The sequence below is a fragment of the Electrona antarctica genome (genome assembly GCF_951216825.1).
Source record: "Electrona antarctica genome assembly, chromosome: 11".
Classification (NCBI taxonomy): domain Eukaryota; kingdom Metazoa; phylum Chordata; class Actinopteri; order Myctophiformes; family Myctophidae; genus Electrona; species Electrona antarctica.
Window position 1 is genome coordinate 32,642,220 of NC_136792.1, and position 24,699 is coordinate 32,666,918.

Sequence of the window (24,699 nt, forward strand, 5' to 3'; positions counted from 1 at the left end):
CTAAATGTGTTCCAGGTCAAAGAGCCTGGCTCTGCACGCCGTGCGCTCACGCTCTGTCAACTCAGACAACGGCGAGGACGGAGACGGACTGGACATAACTCCAGACAGCATCGTGTCAGACGGCTCAGCCAATCAACACTCCGAGCTGCAGGAAGTATCGCCCACAAACAAGAAACAGACCGACGGCGGCTCCCGGCCCATCTCCACCGCCCCCAACGGACAGGTCGAAGAGGAGGAGGAGGAGGAAGAGGAGGAGGAGGAGGAGGAGAGAGAGAAGGAAAAGACGGAGGAGGAGAAGAGTGAGACAGACAGACTGTATGTACACCTGAGAGACAACATGGAGGAGATTCGAGAGTTCTGTAAAGAGATGCTGCACCTGATCCCAACACCACAACACTGTGTCATAGAAGGTACTGACGTCACTTTGTAACTACTATACTTAACCCATTTTGGGCACCCCCCCTTTGGTGTTTCAGAACATTATGTTATACTTTAGCTATTGAAAAATAGCAGATCTACAAACTTGTAGGTCGTGAAAATGTGCCTCAAATCTTTGAATATATATTATTACAGAGTGAACATTTTAACTCAAATCTTAGCTTCTGGGGAGGTCCCTGGAACAACATATTTTCAGAAGGGGATCAGTGGCAAATTACATATAATTTTTGGGGTCCTTGACATGAAATATTGAGCACCACTGATACAGAAACAGGTATTTCAGAAAACTGTCAGGATTTAGAAGACATTTTTTTAATTTCGACGTCAGGCCTAAATGGGTAAAAAATAATCATACCCATGTGAAATGAGGGGCGCTCTTGTCATCGTACATCAGTTTATGTTAGCGGACATTTGACATTGCTACATAAGGTGGTCCCTTATTGGCCAAGCGCTCCCACCAATGTGATTGGTTAGCCGATTTGCTCGTTTACATATGACGTAAGTTTATCCCTTCAATGTCAATGGCGTTTAATGTTTTGATGTTTAATTTACGTCATAGTTAGCGGAATTCTGACGCGCCCCTTAAATATATATATACATATATATATATATATATATATATATATATATATATATATATATACTTTACTGGAGTATTGCCAATTTTCAATACTTCTAGTCCACTACATCTCAGAGGCAAATATTGTACTTTTACTCTACTACAAATATTTGAAAACTCACTTCAGCCATATACATTTTGGCGTCGCAAAGTGACGCATTGTGACGCATTGTTTCTAGAAAAAACTTGTGACATTCCTGCATAATGAGTACTTTCTACTTATGGTGCTTTAGTACATGAGTATTTCCACATAGCAGTATTCATACTTTTACTAAAGTACAAAATGTTGTTACTTTTTCCACCACCGATGACAACACAATATAATACACAGAAAAGGCGTCAGTGTTAAATCGTGCATGTGTAACAACATTGTGGCAAGAGTGCATTATATTGTCTTTTTGTTTTACTTTATTTGTGGGGGAAAAAATAATTAGCGCAAAATGGACATTCTCTGGCTGGCACCCATAAGGAATCGGTTCGTTTCTATTCTTACAGTATAGAGTTACAGTTACAGTTGTCCCTTTAAGGGCTATATCTTGTGCCACCCCTTACCCCTTATCCCCAAACGTATTTGCCTTTTTTTTTACCTTTTAACTCTTAATCCGCCGCCATTAATTAATAGCGTACTGCCAGGGTTTTATCGCGCGTAACACTTACTTTGAAGAGCCAAATATCCGTAATCGCATGTATACAGTGACAAACTGCTGTGTGTGGTGTCTTGACCGGTTGTTGTTCTCTCGGTCGGTGGTGGAAAAACCCGACCGCGAGTATCACAGCGCCTGCTAACGGCCGTTGAAAACGCTTGTCTGGGCCAGAGAAACGGCCCCTCAATGTCGTTTCTGAGATACAGAGCTTTAAATGCAGGGCTTAGAATGGAAGTGGATGCGCGTGCATTTTCAAAATGGCCGCGGCCACTGTCCTACTTGGTGTTGTTGTGTTAGCGACTGGTGGCTAACGATACAATCGGATCAAAACATGGATTAAAGAATGTAAACCCTGGAACACGAGAGTCTCGTGTTTGGTGGGCTAGGGTACTAATTTTACCCTCCGTGTTCTGGCGGTTTGCCGATCTACAAGCTCACAACATGCCGATGTAGATCGCTAGTTGAACTATTTAAAAATGTTTTTCAAAATTGGCAAGTAAGTTTAGAGATGAGGGGTAAGGGGTGGAGCAAGATAGGGCCCTAAGAGGTTAGGCATAGGGATTTAGAGGTTAAAGTTTGGGTAAACTACACTAAAGATTATGAGTGAGGTTAGGAATAGGGATTCAGACTGGTCTAGTTAGGGTGTGGATTACTTTACGGCATACAGTATGGATTTAGACTGGTTAGGGTGTGGATTACTTTACGGCATACAGTATGGATTTCGAGGTTAGGGTATAGGATTATGATGAGATGTGGTTGTACTTAAGGTTTATGTCAGGGTTAAAGCTGGGCCAGCAGGCTAATGAAATACAGCTTTTTACGACCACACGTGTGTGTGTGTGTGTGTGTGTGTGTGTGTGTGTGTGTGTGTGTGTGTGTGTGTGTGTGTGTGTGTGTGTGTGTGTGTGTGTGTCTGCGTGTACAAAACTACTTACACAAATTCTGTGGTGGTAATTGAACTCTGAAAGTGTAAAAATTTCTTTCAAAGTGAGTTTCACTTCATCGTTCTTATTTGGACAAGGAGGCCCTCATCAGGAGAGCATCATGTGCTCTCTCTCGCTTTCTCCAAAAACAAAGTCGTAGCAGAAATATATCTTAGATATTGTCGCTGTCGGTGGAAACCTTTTCTGTTCAAAGCCGTTTTCTTATTATAATTATTATTATTATAATTATTATAATTATAATAAGCACAAGCACACAACAAGTCTCATCGTGACACATTGTGAGCTTGTAGATCGGCTATTTTAACAACTTTTGTGGGACACTCTTGTATGATGAAGTAGGGCATTAATTTACAAAGGAAAACATGTGAAACATGGAGATACGAGGTTACTGCCAGACAGTGACTATACTGTATATTTCCTGAGGGAGTGTGACGTGCATAGATTAGAAAGAAAGGCCAGCGTGAAGAAGGAGAGGGAGAGGCTGACAGAGAGGCTGAGATTGAAATAATAATAGTCGAGGGGCCACAGGTCATTAGTCATTAAGGTCCACAGAATGAGAGGCCTGCTCTGCCGGAAACATCGTGAAAAAACGGCCATTTTTGTATATGACACCAGAGACAATAAATAAGGCAATATTTTTCAAATTTCATTATGCTTTAAGTAGCTTGTGACATGTCAAACTAGGGGGTTTTCATGATTCTGAATCCATTCAAAGCAGTAGTTTTGCACGAAAAACACTCCTTGGCCTAAATTCGGCCATAGCCACACATTTTCTGCTGACCTCATCACATTTGTGATGACGCCCAAGGGGTGTTTTTTGTGCAAAACTAATGCTTGGAATGGATTCAGAATCATGAAAACCCCCTAGTTTGACATGTCACATGCTACTTAAAGCATAATGAAATTTGGAAAATGTCACCATATAATTATGTTGTCTATGGTGTGGTACACAAAAATGGCCATAACTTTTTTTTCGCAATGTTTCCGGCTTATTCTGTGGACCTTAATGACTAAATTAATAGAAAAAACACAAATAAAAAGTACGGCATGACATCACATGTGGTCCTCTCAAATTTTAGGTGACTGGCTCCCCTGCTATAAAGAATCTGAGAACACTTGAGAAAGAGAAGGGATCCTAGTAGGCTATAAGCCCTCCTGAACGCCAGTGTGAGATTACAGGCAGACGTGGTGGCTGCTCATAATTAATGATAAAGTGTGGTATTAGTTAACCCCCATGTGCTCTCTGACACTGGGATGCATGTGCACACACACACACACACACACACACACACACACACACACACACACACACACACACACACACACACACACACACACACACACACACACACACACACACACACACACACACACACACACACACACACACACAGGAGTCAGTAGGTGGCTTAATGTGTGATTAGTGTCTCTCAGAGGGGTTCTGTGTTTTGGCATTAAGAGTAAGGGGTTATGATTAATGCACATACTATTCGCACGCACGCACGCACGCACGCACGCACGCACGCACGCACGCACGCACGCACGCACGCACGCACGCACGCACGCACGCACACACACACACACTTTTCTTTCTCCCAAAAATGTGATTCTGCCAATTTAGTGAGCGGCTGTATTCATTTCATTTGATTTATTGATTTCATATCATGCTTTTAATTTAAAAGTTGTCTATCACCACAGAAATTGATATGTTGGTGTAAGTCAAGCAACAGCGACCACGTTGTTAGTTTAGCGGTTGGTGAAATACGCACTGAAAAAGGCTGCTTTACGCCCAAAGTTCTATCAGAGTTAATCCTCACCTTCAAGGCTCTCATCACTGTACCAAGAGGTAGAACTGCCGTTTGGGAATCTGAGGATTCTCGCTTCAATCTCCGGCTCCCCCTTAGTCCAATAATTAAATGGCAGAGGTTGGACAAAATTGGATTATTTAGTTTCTCACCTGATTTTGACAGGACATCAGGTCTACTAGCCAGGATAAAAAATCTACCCAAATCTGCTCACTGCAAATACCCTAAATTTGCCTTAATCCAAAATGCCACCATTGACAAGATGCCAATATTGCCCTATTATAATATTTTCAAAATTTCATTATGCTTTAAGTAGCACGTGACATGTCAAACTAGGGGGTTTTCATGATTCTGAATCCATTCCAAGCATTAGTTTAGCACAAAAAACACTCCTTGGGCTAAAAACGGCCATAGCCATCTTCATTAATGTGATGAGGTCAGCACATTTTGGGGACATTTGGGTAAGTGTCTATGGCCAAATTTAGTCCAAGGAGTGTTTTTCATGCAAAACTAATGCTTGGAATGGATTCAGGATCATGAAAACCCACTAGTTTGACACGTCACATGCTACTTAAAGCATAATGAAATTTAGAAAATATTGCCTTATAATAGGGTGTCAATGGTGGCATCTTGGATTAAGGCAAATTTTGGGTATTTGCAGTGAGCAGATTTGGGCAGACTTTTTATCCTGGCTAATAGACCTAATGTCCTGTCAGAATCAGTTGAGAAACTAAATAATCCAATTTTGTCCAAACTGAGAGGATTTTTTTACTTTAGTTACTGGATACCTGGGTTAGCTCAAGTGTCCTTGAGCAAGAACCCATAACTGCTCCTGATGAGCAGGTTGGTGCCGCGCATGGTTCTCTCCACTGTTGTCGTGTGAATGTGGGTGAATGCAACACACATTGTTCAGCACGATGGATAAAGGCGTTATATAAATGCACCAATTACCCCTTATTGTTCTGAATCAAAACATGCCAAAACCTTCAACCATGTGTCTTTCCCCTGTGCTGTTTCCTTCTTGGCCCACCATCTGTCACAATACAAAATAAAGAGTACAAGTGACTAAACCCAAACTGCGAGCCAAGCTTTAATGGACATCTCACTTGGAGCGTCTTGTAGCAGCTAATCTGTTAATGGATAAATGAATCAATGCATAGAGCAAGGGCGCTACGTAGGGCTGGGTTAGGAGATTTGTTTAGACCTGCACAGAGCCTGCTGTGTAAGTGGAAACACGTGTGTGTGTGTGTGTGTGTGTGTGTGTGTGTGTGTGTGTGTGTGTGTGTGTGTGTGTGTGTGTGTGTGTGTGTGTGTGTGTGTGTGTGTGTGTGTGTGTGTGTGTGTGTGTGTGTGTGTGTGTGTGTGTGTGTGTGTGTGTGAGAGAGAGAGAGAGAGAGATAAAGGGTCAAGCAGTTCACTTCCTAACAGGGGCTCGTCACCTCTCTCGCTTTCTTCTTCTGCGCATTTATCCATCTTCTGGTCTATGTTCTCTCCACTGTGATTTGGACATTGTTACAGGATTTGTGACATTGATGCACAAAATTGTAGGCACACACACACACACACACACACACACACACACACACACACACACACACACACACGCACACACGGACATGGACACGGACACGGACATGTTGTCTCCAATCTCCTTTCATTATCCCATAATTGGATCTTTCCCTTGCCTTTCTCACTACCACAGTCTCCTTATGATTGTCAACCTCAAGGGCCTAAGGATATGACATCACAGGCTGTCTCAGCTGAGTGATGTCATCATGCTGCCGGCTGACCTACACGTGAGGCCTTCATTCTCCAGACAAACATGCACGCGCGCGCGCGCACGCACGCACGCGTGCACGCGCACACACACACACACACACACACACACACACACACACACACACACACACACACACACACACACACACACACACACACACACACACTATTTATACACACACGTACTAACAGGATACATACTCGCCCACACAAAATTGCAAACATAAATTCAGAGAATCTCACACACACACACACACACACACACACACACACACACACACACACACACACACACACACACACACACACTGTACACACACACACACACACACACACACACACACACACACACACACACACACACACACACACACACACACACACACACACACACACACACACACACACACACACACATACTGTACACACACACACACACACTGTACACACACTGTACACACACATCCACACGTGTTGTGCACACATGCATACATTTTGTACACTGTGCAGACACATTGACTGAGCCAAAGCATGCAGGTCGTCCTGGTTGTTGGTTACAGGTTTACAAGGCATTTGGGTCTTGTTTATGTGAGTGCATTGAAAGTGCCGTATAGAGGAATGTGATGTGTGCCAAAGGTAACACTGTTACAGCACTAAGGTCTTACAGAGACAGAATGTACTTGGACAGCTCTGAGGTCTTATTGAGACAGAACATATAGACAATGCTAAGGTCTTAATAGGGGAAGAACGTACTTACACATCTCCTATTGGTCTTACCTAGATGGACCATACTTAAGCATCCCTATACTGCCCTACAAAGCCAGATTGCAGTAACAGCATTTTGGTCGAAATTTTGTTTCAGAGATACATTTTGTTTTGTTTTTGAGAATTGGTGTTAATTGCAGTAACTACAAAACCTAACTCAAAACCAAGGCAGTGTGCAGTAACTACATTTTGGAGGTCACGGGTCAAATCAGCCATTCTGATTTTTGGGCATGAGCATTATGTCAATTAAAGTAATATCACTTGTATACTTATAGCCCATTTGGCTGGCCAGTTGAAAAACTTTAAAGCCAATTATCTCAGTTTCACCTTGAGCATACAGTAGTTACTACACTCTGGCTGAGGGGAGCGAGTGCATTAGCCGCGGAGTCTCCACCAATTGCAGACAAGACCCGCGGCAGGCAGCAGTGTTTCTCGGCGGCATCAGTCCAACACCCTAGCCGCCCAAACCCTAACCCTAACCGGGCATCAGTCCAACACCCTAGCCCAAACCCTAACCCTAACCGCAAGCACAACGCAACGCATGTCGGACAAAAGCACTGCCGCGGGCCCAGGCGGTGGCGTAACCGTCTGGGCACCCGACTGGTAATCCAGTCGCAGTGTGCCGCGGGTTCGACTCCCGAGCCCGACACGGCCTTTACTGCATGTCTTCCCCCATCTCTCTCCCGTTTCCTGTCAGCCTCTGTCCCTTCAAAAAACCAATAAAAGGCGTAAGCCGCAAAAAAATATCTTAAAAAAAAAAAAAGCACTGCCGCGGAAGTGAGCAGCAGTGGAGTGTCATAATCCTCCCACCTTCCCCGGCAGCGCCGTGGCTGTTACTGGCATGTTGCGACTTCTGGAGCGGCGGGCGCTGAACGGACCGACCCTGCCGTGGAACGGAGCTGTCAAAATCCACTGCCGGAGAATGCACTCGCTCCATCTGCTCTGACTTTGTAGGGCAGTATAACACTTAAAGAGAACAAACTAGGCCACACAAGAAAAACGAAATACATTGTAAAGGAGAGGTTCAGGGTCACAGAGAAATTAATATGAACACTGCAAGATGTGGGTGACTGATTAGTACATTTGACAATTAAGAACTTGGAGTACGACCCAGACCACTGGTCTAGCAGCCCGGGTGTAGCCTGACAGCGTGCACACTGCGTGTCTCTCACCTAGGCTCCAATGTAGCCTGACAGCGTGCACCCTGCATGTCTCTCACCTAGGCTCCAATGTAGCCTGACAGCGTGCACCCTGCATGTCTCTCACCTAGGCTCCAATGTAGCCTGACAGCGTGCACACTGTGTGTCTCTCACCTAGGCTCCAATGTAGCCTGACAGCGTGCACACTGTGTGTCTCTCACCTAGGCTCCAATGTAGCCTGACAGCGTGCACAATGCGTGTCTCTCACCATCTCTCTCTCTCTCCCCGTTTCCTGTGTCTACTTATATCAATAAAGGCAAAAGAGAGAACTTGGAGTACAACCAGACTCAATTCAGGTTCTTTTTATGTATATTAAGTCCACGAAGCAAAACATTTGAATGCAGTTGGTGGGTGGAGCAGGTTCACTCGCTAATGATGATTGTGTGTGTGTGTGTGTGTGTGTGTGTGTGTGTGTGTGTGTGTGTGTGTGTGTGTGTGTGTGTGTGTGTGTGTGTGTGTGTGTGTGTGTGTGTGCGTGCGTGCGTGCGTGCGTGCGTGCGTGCGTGCGTGCGTGCGTGCGTGCGTGCGTGCGTGCGTGCGTGCGTGTGACTGTGTGCGACATGTGTGTGTGCGTAAAACAGATTCCAATCGAGGGTGCGTTGCCAAGCTATCGTTCTCCTGTCCCTTAAAGGGCCACTACTGCCTGTACGCCAAGTCCTGCTTTAACCTGAGCAGCAGACAACCCCATCTCTGGATCCACATCATGCTTCTGGACCTGCAGGTATACTGTACAGTACAACACTAACAACTAAAGAGGTGCCATATGCTTTCGCTCACGACTGCACAGTTGCCAGGCTTTTCCTAGTCTCGCCTGGCCAGACTGTTGCCTCTCGCAATTTTCAAATGCTTCCGTCATAGTCAAGAGAATGGAAGCTATTTCCATGAGCAAGCGATAAAGCGGATGTGACGCATCCCCTCACTTGGTGCAGCGGCCAAAACAAGTCCTACTCTAAGCCAGGGGTTTAGGCCAAAGCATTTCCGGGGGTCCCCAGCCAAAAACGTTGAGAACCCCTGCTCTAAGCAAAACAGCCTGTCGATTGTTGAAGCTAAGATGGATAGTTTGTTTCTTCTTTACCTTCTTCTTTAACTATCCACGCACAAATAACATGAACATTTGTACACTCTCAGAGTTATGAAAATAAAAAAAAGATTGAGAACCGCTGTCCTAGTGGACGTAAAAATGTATAGTAGTAGTAAGTCAGTGTCATATTCTGAAGAAAACTTGGAGACTGCATTCAGTAATTTCATTTGGTCATATGATCAAAATAAGAACATTATAATGTTATGTATTGTAAAAACGAAATAAAAAATGTGCCACGGACAATGACAAGTCTTGTCACAGACACTTTCGGACATGTGACATGTCCCTGGTGATGTGTACTGTATGGAAAAGCTAACATAAATCTCTCTCTCTCTCTCTCTCTCTCTCTCTCTCTCTCTCTCTCTCTCTCTCTCTCTCTCTCTCTCTCTCTCTCTCTCTCTCTCTCCTAGAGTAAATCCAGCCGTCCTCTGTGCACGGGAGATGCGTGTGTCCAACAACTGGGTTCTCTCTGGGAGAAGACTCAACTGAAAGGAGCTCACAGCTTCCCCATGGCAATGACACAACACACCACCCCACACAGGAAGGTATGTGTGCAGTGGTGTAAAGCAGGGGTTTACAACAGGTTGTCCATGGACCACTGGTGGTCCGTGAAGGTATTGCATGTGGTCCCTGACCATGCATTTAGTATATATAGGTTGTCATTCTAATGACAGTTGGACCAATAGTATGTCAGAACCAAAGCCTGTACCTCAACCTGCAGGCCTTTATGCCATGGACCAGTAGTCTGTGGAGTGTGGACCATCAGTTAAGAAACAGTGGTATGTATGAACATGGAACAATGCATTGCATAGCAAGTGTTACGAAAGCCCTAATCTTAGCCCTGATCTTAGCCCTGATCTTAGCCCTGATCTTAGCCCATATCCCATCCCAACAGTACACACTGTGGTCCCCAGGTTGATTCTTAGTCAGGGTGGTGGTCCCTGGTTCACAATCAGTTGAAAACCACTGGTGTAATGTACAAAATGACTATACTTAAGTACACTTTTGAGGATTTCTTACTTTACTATATGAATTTCAATATTTTTACTTGTACTCCACTACATCTCAGAGGCAAATATTGTACTTTTACTTCTCTACAATTATTTGAAAACTTTAGTTAATGGTTACTTTGAAATAACTAGTAACTCAGATGTACATTAACCAGCCCTCTTTAGCTATTTGAAAATAGCTGATCTACAAGCTCACAAGTGACGCGTTGTCAGAATCAGAATCATCTTAAATGGGGTGAAATTCGTTTTGTGCACAGTTGCATATCTGTGAGCTTGTAGATCTGCTAGAAAGAATTGTATACATTGGAAACTTTGGGACATCCTGCATAATGAGTACTTTCTACTCTTGGTACTTTTAAGTAAACAATGTGAGTACTTTTTCCACCACTGACTGTGTGTATACAGGTATGTCGTACAGTACATGCATACATTAAGTGTGTACTGTGCATATGTCATTACATTAACATGTTTTGCCTTTTCCCCCCACGTGCGCTCACGTGTTTGGAAGTCCGCGTTGGCTTGCGTCGGTATGCACTGACACGTGCCTGTTAACATAACGAGTGTGTGTTTTATGTGAACATATGCCGCTTTTTTTAAGAAGAATGCATGAGGTCATCCCCAGAAATGGCTCCTAGATAGAAGGGTCAGAGTTGACCTTTTGCCATAACACTTTGTTTAAACGTGACGCATGCTAAATGGACATTTATGTAAGCAAAACGTCCACTCACCCGTACACTCTGTCGCGCTCACGTGTCTGTGTGTGTGTGTGTGTGTGTGTGTGTGTGTGTGTGTGTGTGTGTGTGTGTGTGTGTGTGTGTGTGTGTGTGTGTGTGTGTGTGTGTGTGTGTGTGTGCATGCATACGCATGTGAATGTGAATGTGCGTGTGTGTGTGCATGCATACGCATGTGCATACGATGTTGTGTGCGTGCATGCATTCATGTGTGCACGTGCGTGTGCACGTGCGTGTGATTCATAGGCGTGCCATCCTTCATGCGTTGCCCCCTCATTATGTGGCGCTTGGAAATCATTAGACCTGAAGAGAAAATACAGCTGTCGTTTGTCTTTCTCCCAAAAACCTGTATTGTGACTGCTCTGGGACGGCCTGGCTATAGTTACCATATGGAGGCTGTCTGTGTCTGCTCATAAACATACGCACGCGCACGTGCACGCGCACACACACACACACACACACACACACACACACACACACACACACACACACACACACACACACACACACACACACACACACACACACACACACACACACACACACACACACACACACACACACGTCACCCCTATTCTTTCTCTCTCTCAGTCTCTCTAACCCCTGAGATCCCCCCCCCCCACACACACACACACACAGTACACGTATGCACACTAGCGCATTAACCATATCATCATAGGATGAAAGAATAACTGCCCTTCAACACACACACACACACACACACACACACACACACACACACACACACACACACACACACACACACACACACACACACACACATTAAACGGAGGGCAGTACGTCTCACGCTGTGTGACGATAACCCGTTTGGACACACTTGAAAACGTCTTCCTGTGCGTCTCGCCCTCTAAAGCCAACTATCGAGTCTTTTTTACTTGGTGATGATTTACCTGCCCGTCAGCTAATAAAGCCCACAGCCTGCAGCGCTGCATCTGGACCCAATTGGAACAGCTCTTCCCCCAGCAGACAGCCAGACCATAGAGTTAGACCCGGGAGGAGCGGCGTGTCAATTCATGTTGAACCTCTACCTCATCATATTGATGGAGCTCTTTATTGAAACTGCACTGGCCTAGCCTGAGCAGGTCAGCAACCAGACACAGACAGTGGTAAAATAGACCAGTCACCACCAGTGATTCTCAAACGTTTTTGTTTGTTTGTTTTCATTCAAAGACCCCCGTATAGTGAGAGTATTCAGAGTCCATTTGGAACCCCCATAAGGCACCCTGAGGATCTCTGGACCCCAATCTGAGAACCACTGGAATGGAAAAATAAAAAGAGAATTGTTGAAGCACTAAATAAGTAAATAGATAAAAGAGTCATGACAAATATAGACAGTGAAAACATACAGTATAAGCAGACTATTAGATTAGTTAATTTCCAGCAGAACTACATGATCTATCATTGAGTATTGTATAGGCCCTACATAATTGTCATATTGAGTATTGTACATAATTGTCAGAGCACTGTTAAGCCACATACAGTGTAATACACATACTGTACATACTGTAAGCCACATTCAGTGTCGAGAAAAAGAAGGGAAACATGAGATTCAAGTTTCAACAACCAACGCACAGCCACAGTGAACTTGACACTACAAACTTAGTCAGAAGGTTAGGCAGTGGAAGCTAGGTCTGACCTCTCAGTCCATCCACATGAAGTGCATTTCCCCTCTCTCTCTCTCTCTCTCTCTCTCTCTCTCTCTCTCTCTCTCTCTCTCTCTCTCTCTCACTCTCTCACCCTCTGCTGGCCTGTACCTCCAATAAGCCTTCCCTCCCTGTGCTGTGGACCAATCAGAAACACATGGAGCGGAAGGACAGAGGGATGGAGGTAGAATGAGATGAGTGAGGGGGGGTAAAATAAATCCCCTAAGAGGAAAGTAAAAGGTTCCTAATTATGTTTGTAATGATGGAGGAGTTTTCAAAGGAAGGCCAGAGGTGGGGTTTATGAGCCTTGGGAGATTCAGGAGGAGACATGGATACATCTGTGTTGTACTTTGCTTTTACTGCACACACAACATAAAACAGAAATAGAGCGCGGGCACAGAGGAGGAGAAGGAGGAGGGTTGCAGGAGGGGAAGAACATGTGAGGAGGAGCTGGGTGAGGGGGAAGTTAGACTTTATTGTTCTCATGGGGGAAATCATAGCATTACAGCAGTTATGAAACACAGGACACATACAGAAAAACAGGCAGTAACACATGCAGGTAAACATGGGAGGATGTTCAAGGGGGAGGAGGAGATGCATGGGGTTAGAGAGACTACGGGTCGGATCCATTGAAATGGATGGACACGTATGGACCCCTTCAGCTTTTTTTCTTCATAATGAAACTCTCCAAATCCATGTGGTCTGTTCACGCATATTGAATGAGCCACGTTTAAACGTTAACAGTCGATTGAAATGCAGCCAATCTCCTCTGGAGTGCGGTGCAGCAGTGTGACCTGCAGGACACCGCAGAGGTTTTATGGGATTTGTGAGTTGTACATTGTTAGTGGTAATTGTCGGTGGGGGCGGTAATAAAGTCGACCAAATGTGCTCCTTCGCTGTAGATCCAGAGTGGCAGGTCAGGTGACGCAGTGGCGGCGCTGCCCTGGGCGCAATCATATCTGCGGTGTCACATTAAGCACAGCTTGACACCGCAGCATTGATTGCCTACAGCCCCTCCGCGGGTTTGTCTATATGAAGGGCAGAAAAACACACATCATCATTACAGTATCCCCCCTTGTGCAAAAAACAAAAGCAACCTCTATACAAACAATATACACCCTATACACTAGACTGCATAACCAAAAACACAGTCACAGTGTGGTTACAGTTTCATGCCCTATGCTAAGGCAAAATATTGATTTAATGGAGGTAATGGGGTGGACAAACGGGACCTAATTAAATGAATTTGAATAACACCATTGTAAAACAATCTGACCAAATAATGAAGGCATTCCAGGGCCCTGTCTCTGTTTGGTCTGTTATAAAAGCGTGGCAACTTTCTTTCCGGTTATTTGATGGGCCATTTGATTTGAATGAACGCCAGTAGACCCAGAAAGTTGTGAAATGCCAGCACATCGCTGGCTGGCTGTGGGATAATGGAGATTCACACGTTTCCGTGTTGAGTTTGTCGGCGAAGCAGAACTAGGAAATGGGAAATCGCTGGCTGTTTGCAGTGGGAGGGATTACAGCGGGATTGTCACGCATGCATGTTTCAACAATGACGAGTCAGTCGTTTACTGACATTGATTATTGTAGGCCAACTAGGTTGGAGAAAATGGCAAGGTTTAAAGATCAGGAGGAGAAGAGGATGTGAGAAAGAGATGGGAGCCGAGGAAGGAACTGAGATTGTTGAACAAGAGGACTCAGAGAGAGAGAGAGAGAGAGAGAGAGAGAGAGAGAGAGAGAGAGAGAGAGAGAGAACACAAAGCCAGGCTTTGTTCGGTGAACAAAGCCAACAATACTGGCTCATGTTCATATGTTTACATCAGATGTTGACCTCCTACGAGTAGCTGGCATAAGTCACTTTACAGCTGCTGTATGCTCCTGCATTGTCTTCATGTTTACATTAGGTGTTGTCAATGTCAACCCACTGAACCCAGTAAGAATTTAGCACGCAGCACCTTCAAACCCCTTAACTTACTTTACTTTTTGAATTCCGGACTTTTAAGTACTTTTACAGTATATTGCAGTATTGATACCTATAACAGTTTGAGTACTTTTTCCACCACTGATAGGCAGTGGCACTGTCACAAAGCGAACAGGAGGAGGAAAAGTGTGCTTGACGTGTTTGTACTGTCCAAATTCAATTAGAGGTGGAGACGTTGCGAAGCGCGAGATGGGAGAGATAGATACCGCTGAGCAAGGAGGGGAACAGAGCGATAAGAGACAGAAGAGACCATACCAAAGATTAAATTAAAGATGTTGAGGTAAGGGAGCGGAGACTGTTGAAACATGTAGTTTCACAGGAAGGAAGGAGGTGAAGAACGTCATGTGTGGGGGGTAATGGTCAGATGAATAATGTTAACATTTTAAATGTTTGTCGGTCGGTTCAACCGGTTTATGCACTTGTTTTAGAATAATCAGAATGTTCTCTCCGTTCCATTGTTCACTGTTTCATTCTGCCTCCATTAAAACCCTGGGCTTTCATTAAGGAAGAGCCCCTCATTTCCTTTACCAAACAACATCCGTTTAATATATTTTAAATAGAACATGATTAAAAGCCCTATATACTTCGCCGTACGATTAATAGCACAAATACAAGCAAGAGAGAGGTTATTGGGATGTAAGATATGCTATTCTCTCTATTTGGGGAGAAGAAAATATTATATTATACTTTTTGACAAAGTACAATACAAGACGATACCTGAAACAAACAATATGGCTACGGTTAACGGTTACATTCTAGGGTCTTGCCCTCAAATCAGTCCGTCAGAGGATATATTTTATCATAGTTGCGCCAACAAAAAGGAATATAACTAGATATTTCTAACTTCCACTGAGTCATTGTTGGGGAGGGGGGGGGGGGGGGGGGCCTTCAAATTTGCAACAATGAATGCATGGTTGGTTACACAATTTTCTTTCATAACAATCACCAACTTTGAAATGACCGATAGACAGAGACGAGATCATTTAATATTTGTATTTTGTGGCACTACTGCATTGGTTTTGATCTGTACCGCAGGTGTTTTTGCACAGCTCTTTGTACCCTTGGTTTATTATGCCTAATGGTCGAACAGTTTCTATTGTTCAGATTTGTAGGGCATATACGGCTGCTGACGGAAGCACAGAGAAGTGTGTAGGACTGCAACTCTGCTTCCTATTACCAACTCTGGGTGGTCATAATTTATTGATAAACGTGTCCATATTTCTAGAGATGAGCTTCACACCATCCCAAGTTGGATGTATGCCATCTCTCAGACCAGTTTTCCCCTAAAAAGTGTGCCAATGATTTATAAAGCCCACATTATTATCTGGACACCACCTTGACAACCAGTAGTTGAATGAAGACATATGCGAGGACTTTTTTCGGTGATCCCATTGGACGTGTGTTTGACTGTACCCTGTACTGATTACTTTTCTGTTTGACTGTACCCTGTACTAATTACATTGCTGCCAATAAAGTATTCAATCAATCAATCAAAATGTTCATCATGTTTGGCAGGGGACCAGAGAAAATTAGTCCGACATTGTCTTTGCGTATGTGAATACTGACTCAACATTTATCTTCATGATCTCCGAAGTCGTGTGTCGGTGCCACCGCAGTGAATTACAATCTTATCATAATGCTTACATTTACTCTTAGAAAATAAATTACATTTTTGATTCGATGTTGCCCGCTCTGGCCCCGGGATGCATTTGACTATGGTCCCTGGAGTCTCTAACATCACGTTTCTCATCATACTGATAACTAGAGTTGTTGTAATGATAATGCTGAAGGTGCGTGTCGCCAAGTGGAGCTGAAATCTCACTGGCACACTAAACGGGTGTAGCAGTGAGTGGGGAAAATCTGTTTGAAATATGAAGTGGTTGGTGTCCCGTGTGCTTTTGTGTACTCGACCAGTAGCAGCGGCCAAGGTCGGTGACAGCAACTGGTAGTGTTCCCGGCTGCGTGTGAACGGAGGCTAGGCTAGCAGTAGCACCGCTAGCTAGAACTGCTTCCAACTCGCTGAGCCTCGACTCCAGCGCTGAAAACACTGCATTTGTTACACATGCCGACACAACAAAGGCGTCAGGATTGTAATTATACATGTGGCATGCGATACAACATAGGTCGTCAAGCCAAACAGCCAACAACAGAGGTAGTTGCTTAGCTAAACAACCAGCCCGAGTAGCGATAAAGTAGAGAGATAGGATAATAGTGATAGTGAACAGTGATAGTGTATGTTCAAATCACAACTATGCAGACTAACGTTAGTGTTTGTGCTGCTGGACGATAGAGCCGTCTGCACTGAGACAACAACACAGGAAATTAAGTAATGCTTACTGTCACCGAAAAAGGTATGGTATAAAGCAGAATCGTACGGATGCTGGGGTTTAAGTGGTTAATGAGCAAGGAGAAAGAACTAGGTGGAAGAGACAGAGCCCAGAGAGATAATGGCTGAGGAAAGAATGAATGGAAATAGTGAGAATCAAATATACAGCCAGGTGAAGGCGTGAAAGAATTCATATGGGGGAAAGGCTGTCATGTGAGAACAGTTGTGTCTGTCAGCGCCTGCTTGAAGTCTTCTACTGTGCGTGCGTGCGTGCGTGCGTGCGTGCGTGCGTGCACATACCGTAGGTGACTCATATATATATATACAGGCACAAAAAACATCTGCCCTATTAAATATCAGTTGATAACCATGATATTAGTTTTCCACTGAAATGTTGCAAGAGCTCTGTGTGTGCATATGTGTGTGTGTGTTGTTTGTCCATTCTACTGGGCCTGGTGTAAGTGTACATGCATGTGTGCATGCATTCATGCGCACGTGTGTGTCCATTCTACTCTGAGAGTGTGTGTGTGTGTGTGTGTGTGTGTGTGTGTGTGTGTGTGTGTGTGTGTGTGTGTCTGTGTGTGTGTGTGTGTGTGTGTGTGTGTGTGTGTGTGTGTGTGTGTGTGTGTGTGTGCGCGTTTGTCCATTCTAGTGGGGGTCGTTGTAAGTGAAGCTTGCCATCAGCTCTCTGTGCGTAATTCTCCAGTTCCCCTGTTTCAGTTCTCCTGTTTTTAATGGAGTCCAACCAACTCTGAGGGCACAAACCCTGCCAGAGGATGAGAGAGAGAGAGAGAGAGAGAGAGAGAGAGAGAGAGAGAGAGAGAGAGAGAGAGAGAGAGACAAGGAGAGTAGGCTGCAGTGGTTGTCACTTTAAAGAACTCTGGCATCCCTTTTCTGGGGCTAAAATTCAGCAAAAATATCAGATCTACAAGCTCACATCGGCTATTTCCTCTGGAGAGATTTGGCGTAGAGGGAAATACTAGAGGATCTAGTATAGAGCCCTGGCGGACTACGCACAGCCACATAGGGCTCCATTTTCGTTCGAGCATTCTAAATACACTATTTGGGGATTTAGCAGTGGGGAAGGGGTATTCCCCAACTAAAGTTGGTATTTTGGTTAGCCAAGAACACATCTTTTCATTTAGTCACAAAACTCGCTCAGATCTCGCTCATTTTTAGAATTTCAAAGTACTATGTAAACTACGAAATTCAGGCTTTCATTTGGTATAGAGATTGTGCGTGTAGGCCGTCTCAAGCTAAAAGGACAGTTCGGTAAATCCGATTAAACCCCATTTGCTGCGCTATGGGGTGATGAAACTGAACGAGCAAATGGAATCGCACACGCCACACAATGCCTGCATGGCACAAGCCAAATAACGTCTTTGACTATACAATTATATAAACACAATGGACACGAGGAAGTGGCAGGCACTCACTTCTGCTGATTATAGGAAAGTTACGAAGAGATGCGTAGGAGAATAAGGAGAGATGACGCAGCCTGACTCCACAGAAAAATACCATTAAGGGACAGAGCAAGCTCCTATACTCGTAATTTTCGTGCAGCGGCTGCGACGAAGGCGGCGACGAAAATGGAGCCCATAGTGTTTCAGTGGAAAATGGAACACCCGTATCAGAGCTCCAGGGAGAGATATGCCTTTCTGCACACATTCTCTTTATCTCCACCTACGTTTTCCTCTCAGACAGACCTCCTCTGCTCTCCTCTTTAACTCTCTTTGGACGACACTCATCTGTTTCAATTTATTGACCTCTCCTGTAGCCGCTGAGGTGACAGTAATTCTTCTACTGCTCCTGCCATTCTCCCCTCCCAGGCCGCACGCACGCACGCACGCACGCACGCACGCACGCACGCACGCACGCACGCACGCACGCACGCACGCACACACACACACACACACACACACACACACACACACACACACACACACACTTTCTCCTCGTCCACTCCCCTTTCTCAACCAATTGTCTCTCTTCTCTTCTTCCTCCCCTCACCTCCACTCTCCATTAGCCATCCAGTTCCCCCTCCACTGCTTATTTCTCTGCGTTCACCTCCCCTCTCCTCCTGTCTCCTCTTCATTAATATCCTTCCTCCTCTTCCTCTCTCCACCTCCTTTCTGCTCTCCTCCTCTTCTCTTTACCTCCCTCTATCCTCTTTTCTGCTTTTCCCTCATCACTCCCCATCTTTTTTAAATCTCAGTCACATTACTGGTACAGCATGTATACTGTACAGCAGGGATTCTCAACGTTTTGATCCGGGGACCCCCAGAAATGCTTTGGCCGTGTCTCGTGACCCCCGCCCCTGCCCCCTCCCCACCCGCCACCCCCAATACAAATTGCCCGCTACAATAACCATATAATAATAGTGAAAATACATCATGAATAAATACTGAAACCAGATATAATCATTAAGGAAAGTGTATGCATGTACTATGTGTACTATGTAAACTCTTCATTTCTCTTTTCCAGCCATTAAGTAAAAAAAAAAAAAAAGAAAAAAAAACTTTTTTGATTTATTTTTTGGAAAATAATTTGGGGACCCCCCAAAATTATTTGGTGACCCCCCCACGGGTTGAGAACCCCTGCTGTACAGCAATGCAACATTGACTGTCTCACAGTCAGTCTAATGATATCTTAATTTGGATAATTTAATCTCATACCAAATGAACTGGCTTCATCTCAATGCAAACAATAAATAAAACAAAACCACACACTGATGAGATTAACCCAGCTGAGCCACAGCGCTTGTTAAAATAACAAAGGGATCTGGAGCTTGAACATAAATGGCCCTTTTCTAAGTGAATTGTGCCGTGCCGCGAAACGTACTTCACGGGCTCTTGATTTGTTTCCATATGCTATGGCTCACTTTCAGATGAGGTTCTTATAAGCTCATTTGGGTTCTACTAACCCTAATATCTGGGTACCCAGGAGTTGAACTCGAAAATAGCAAAATAGATGATATACAAGCTCACAATGTGACATGTGTGAGCTTGTAGAGCTACTATTATTTTATTATTATTATTATTATTATTATTATTATCCTTATTATTATTATTATTATTATTATTATTATTATTATTATTATTATTATTATTATTATTATTATTATTATTATTGTGATGTTCTGCCACAGTTCTATAGTTATAATATAACGTAAAGAAAGACATCACAGAACAGGTTATGGAAGGTTCTTGGATCAGGGCCGGATTTAGCCAGCCCCACTCAGGTGGGCAGACAGAATTGTAAGGGGGGGCGACTCCGCCGGCGCGGGTGGGGTGTCAAACCCACATTGGGTGGGCAGGACGCACGTTTGGGGGTTATGCCCACCCCCCCCCCCCCCCCCCCCCTAGAACCGTCCCTGTTCTTGGTTAACCTTCGTAGTCAAAAAGAGCCAAAAGAAAGCAGCCCAGTGCTATATAGAGCCTTGACCAGTTGACCCACCTCATCACCTCCTACTGTAGCTCATCAGTCACAGCGATGCATGCAACCACAGCACGCATGAGGCGACCCCAGAGGCTGACACTACCATCTTGATCACATTATAAACGTGTCCTGCCCACAAAGATGGATTTTAGCAAAGAGACAGAGAGAGAAAGGAAAGCAAAAGAGAGAGGTTATATAGGGATATAAGGATAGATGACATTCAGATGCACATAATCCAGAAATTGTTGCTCTGATTCATGTGTTATGGGAATGTAACTTCCTGTCTTGATGAGCCAACAGCGTGTGGTTGTTGTTCTCTGTCTATGTTAGACCATTGCCCAGTTTCCTCTCCCCTCCAGCGTATTAAAGTCATCATCTTTTATAGGGTGTGGACTGCACAGTTTGAGGTTAGCTGGTTTGGGCATTGGTGATGGACAGATGGAGATTGTGTTGACAGGTCCACTTTCCCTCTGTTTCTTTTTTCTTCCTTTGTTATTCATCTTTCATTAGTTATCGGTTGCTTGCTTACTCATTTAGTGACTCACATGCTTTTTGGAAACATTTTCTTTGTGTGCGTTCGTGCATATGTGCATGCGTGCGCGTGTGTGCGCCTCTTTCACGTGCCTCGCTCCTCTGATAAATTTAAATCAGAGATGAGTCATTTGTTAAACATGGTTAAAATCGTTTTAATTGGCTTGGCATGTACTTGGGCATGAGTGGGATCACCTAATCCGGAGATGGGCCTTTTCCTGTTGCGGAACATTAAAAATCCACTGGCGGCGACCCACCCTTCAAAAGCAGTTAATCAGAACCTGTCAGGAGCAATACAGTAGACAGTTAGTCAGAGTAAACTTGCAGACAGTGAGAGGTGTTCTGTGCCTGATGAACCGAAAACCTGACATTGAGAAGCCATTATCTCTGTTGAAGTTTGAATTAAATTTGATGTCACAAATTAATCTTACATTGTATCTCCAAGGCATTACCGTCAGGGAAGCTGTATCCATTTATCTTATGCAATGGATTTCTGCATTTGTGCATCTGCCCCTCATGGTTTCTGTCTTTCGTTCAGTGTCCCTATTATGGAGGTAAACATTAGGAGAAAATACTGTTGCAAATTTACAGGCTCCTCTCTTGCTCTCTCCTCTCTCAAACATACACATGGTATTGCTTTGACTGTGTCCTGGGGACCAGCTAGCTACTAGCACAGAGAGGACTGGTGTAAGCAACCACCTTTTCTCATTTACATCAAGTGCTCAAAGAGTGGCCAAGTTACATTTCAGTTCCCCCCAAATGACACATTTGGATGGGGTTCCTTCTGCACATTTCAAGAGGGGAAGCAGACCAGTAGCTCGGTGGGCTGAGCTATATCTATACTTTCAAATCTAGCTCCCTCAGGGCCGCTCAACTCGGCTCTGGTGGGAGATATTGTGCTCACTCTAAAAGTGGCAATCAGAAAACGTGAAATGACTTGAGCTGGGTCACAGTTAGGGATGGGTATCGTTAGGATTTTTATCGATTCCGGTTCCTAACAGTTCCCTATTTCGGTTCCAAAATAGTAATAACTTAAATAAGAGGTCAAATGTTTATTTAACAAAAAACTGTATTCTTTAAAGCCTTAGTCAAAGCCTTAGTTAAGACATGTAATGAATAGAGTAACATCCTCCTTTATTCAAATTATTCAACAGTTGAGGATAATATAATGAGATTCTCTTACTACTACTGACAATAACAAATTCGAAAGCATGTCACGCACGCACGCACGCACGCACGCACGCACGCACGCACGCACGCACGCACGCACGCACGCACGCACGCACGCACGCACGCACGCACGCACACACGCACACACACACACACACACACACACACATGCTCCTGTAACGCAGCAGTGGACTGTGACTTCATTGCTGTGATTCAGGAGCACAGTGCAGTACGGTAGGTGGTTGGGAAAGTGAGAAAGATGGATGGATTTGGCTGGGAGAGTTTTAAACTGGAGCGCAAGCCACACATGACACAAACACAGGTGGAGAACCTCCACCTTTAATCATAATGACCGATGAGAGCAATTCATCACATTTCAGCAATTCCTTTGTTTTCATAATTCAAACTGTATAAGCCGGTGAAGGTCCTCAAAATGGCCTAATTATATCTGGGATGCCAAAGGGGTATGTGTGCTAGCGAGGACCGCGCATGCTTGTGTGTGTGCGTGTGCGTGTGCGTGTGCGTGTATGTGTGCGCGGGCGTGTAGTTCAGTAACTTACCAGGTCCACAGGGATCTGTAAAGGGAGTCTGGATTTCCACTCTGCGCTTCAATATGATATGGAAATGAACCATATTGAATATATGGTTTCAAAATATATCTCTCTCTCTCCCTCTCCGTCTCTCTACTCTATCTCTCTCTCCATCCAACCCAGGATCTGGACAGTCTACAGACCCATCTAGAGGAGGTGCGTTTCTTTGACCTTTTTGGCTACAGTGAGGAAGAGGGCGGCTGGCTCTGCTTCATGTGCAACAACCCTGAGAAGGCTACAGGTGAGCTCATTTAATCACGCACGCACGCACGCACGCACGCACGCACGCACGCACGCACGCACGCACGCACGCACGCACGCACGCACGCACGCACGCACGCACGCACGCACGCACGCAGACAGACAGACAGACAGACAGACAGACAGACACAGAGAGAAGCTCTTGCGCATCTTTGTTAGAGACTTGAGGCGAGAGCTCACTGTCAAGATTCTGATATTTCTGAATCTATCTCCAGGTTTTACCCTGAGTTCATTCACAAATATGTGAATGAATGGGACCTCATCATCAGTTAATGAACATCTCCCTTCATACAACAAAAGAATTCTTTGCTTTTATTGCACCATCATTTCCTGTTATCGGCTCTGATTAGAAGAATGACACTATGATGATTTCAAGACGGACCCCCAAGTCCCGCTAGATCTGATGGAAAAAAGCTGTCCTTTCCCTTCTGGGAATTTCCAGTAAGTGGTAGGCTTTGGTGGAAAATACGCTCTGAATACCCTTTTTGCACAATCTAAGCTTTCTCAAGGCCTAACTATGATAGGTTTCTTTTGATCTGCCTCCATCTGCTTTGTCTTCATCTTGTCTTCTTGATTGAAGTCGATTTTGCAGACGAGAGCAACACCATTGCTTTCATTATTGATCAATTATTGATAGGATATAGGATTTTGGAGACCATAGATCATATATTGCTCATATTTTGGCACAGTGTACAGAGGAAGAGTATAGTTTCCTCTACTTCACACGAAAAGTTATCTCATTGAATCTACTTGTCATGAATCCTTCCTGATCCTTCTGTATTCATCACACTGAAGGCCCTTAGAGGTTGAACAGAAGGTGAATAAGTCTCTCACTAACCACCACAGCTGATGTACCCTCTCAGGTTCTGCAGTGGAGACATTCCTCCCAGTTTGTTTGCTATCCTGGTGTGACCCAGTCGCTCTCTTTTCTCCAACAGCATTTCAGGTGGGAATCCATGGATCGGGACACCCAGGAGTTTACGTACAGTAACTCCCACCAAGCTCCAGCTGGTCTCCTTCCAGTCTTTGCCCATTCCCTGTCATTCTTGGTCCCACTTCTAACATATACTATCATTACTCTGGTAGATAGATTGTGTTACCTAGAGAGGTGCAATCTGGAGCGGTCTTTATGCACTTGACCCTCCTTGACCTCTGTGTCGCTACCATTCTCTCATGTTGCTGCTCCCGTCATTCAGTGCTTTATAGCTCAGGGCCAAGCTGTTCTCTCTCTCCGCAGCCACTTGGATTTCACAATGTGGATAATTCCTCAAGGGCGCTCATTTACAGTATATCAACGCTTCTGGATTTGGCCTCTTCAATCTCTTCAAATCCGCAATCCTGGCTTCTGCTGATTAAAATACACTCTCTGCAGTATGTACGATGCACAGGACCCAGATCCTGAGAGCTTTTATCTGAATGTACCTGGCCAGTCTGTTTCATTTGAGGGGATAAATCATAAATGTGTTTATTCCATACAATCTTTTCCTTTGTATTCATCTTTTCCCAGCAAGACCATGACATTCACACGTCTTTTAACAGTTCATCATCCCTGGGACGTCACGGCAAAAGTTGTGTCTTGGTGCAGTCAGGAAAAATGGTCAATTCTCAGAATTGGGAAGGGTTTGTGTTCAATTGTGTTTTTCTTTTTGCAAATGTCATTCTAGCGTCGTTCTGTGACATCACAGTAATACAAACCAATCAATCACTGTCTCGTTTG

The 24,699-nt window shown here is 44.5% G+C and overlaps 1 protein-coding gene across 1 annotated transcript in view; it reads left to right on the forward strand.

Moving 5' to 3' along the window:
* Positions 1 to 24,699, forward strand: part of veph1 (ventricular zone expressed PH domain-containing 1) — a 143,889-nt gene that overhangs the window by 83,449 nt on the left and 35,741 nt on the right. Inside the window, exons 10-14 of the mRNA XM_079513815.1 lie at positions 16 to 223; positions 275 to 410; positions 8,775 to 8,914; positions 9,685 to 9,819; positions 22,845 to 22,962. Coding sequence (XP_079369941.1) covers positions 16 to 223; positions 275 to 410; positions 8,775 to 8,914; positions 9,685 to 9,819; positions 22,845 to 22,962 — 737 coding nt within the window. The remainder of the gene's footprint in view (positions 1 to 15; positions 224 to 274; positions 411 to 8,774; positions 8,915 to 9,684; positions 9,820 to 22,844; positions 22,963 to 24,699) is intronic.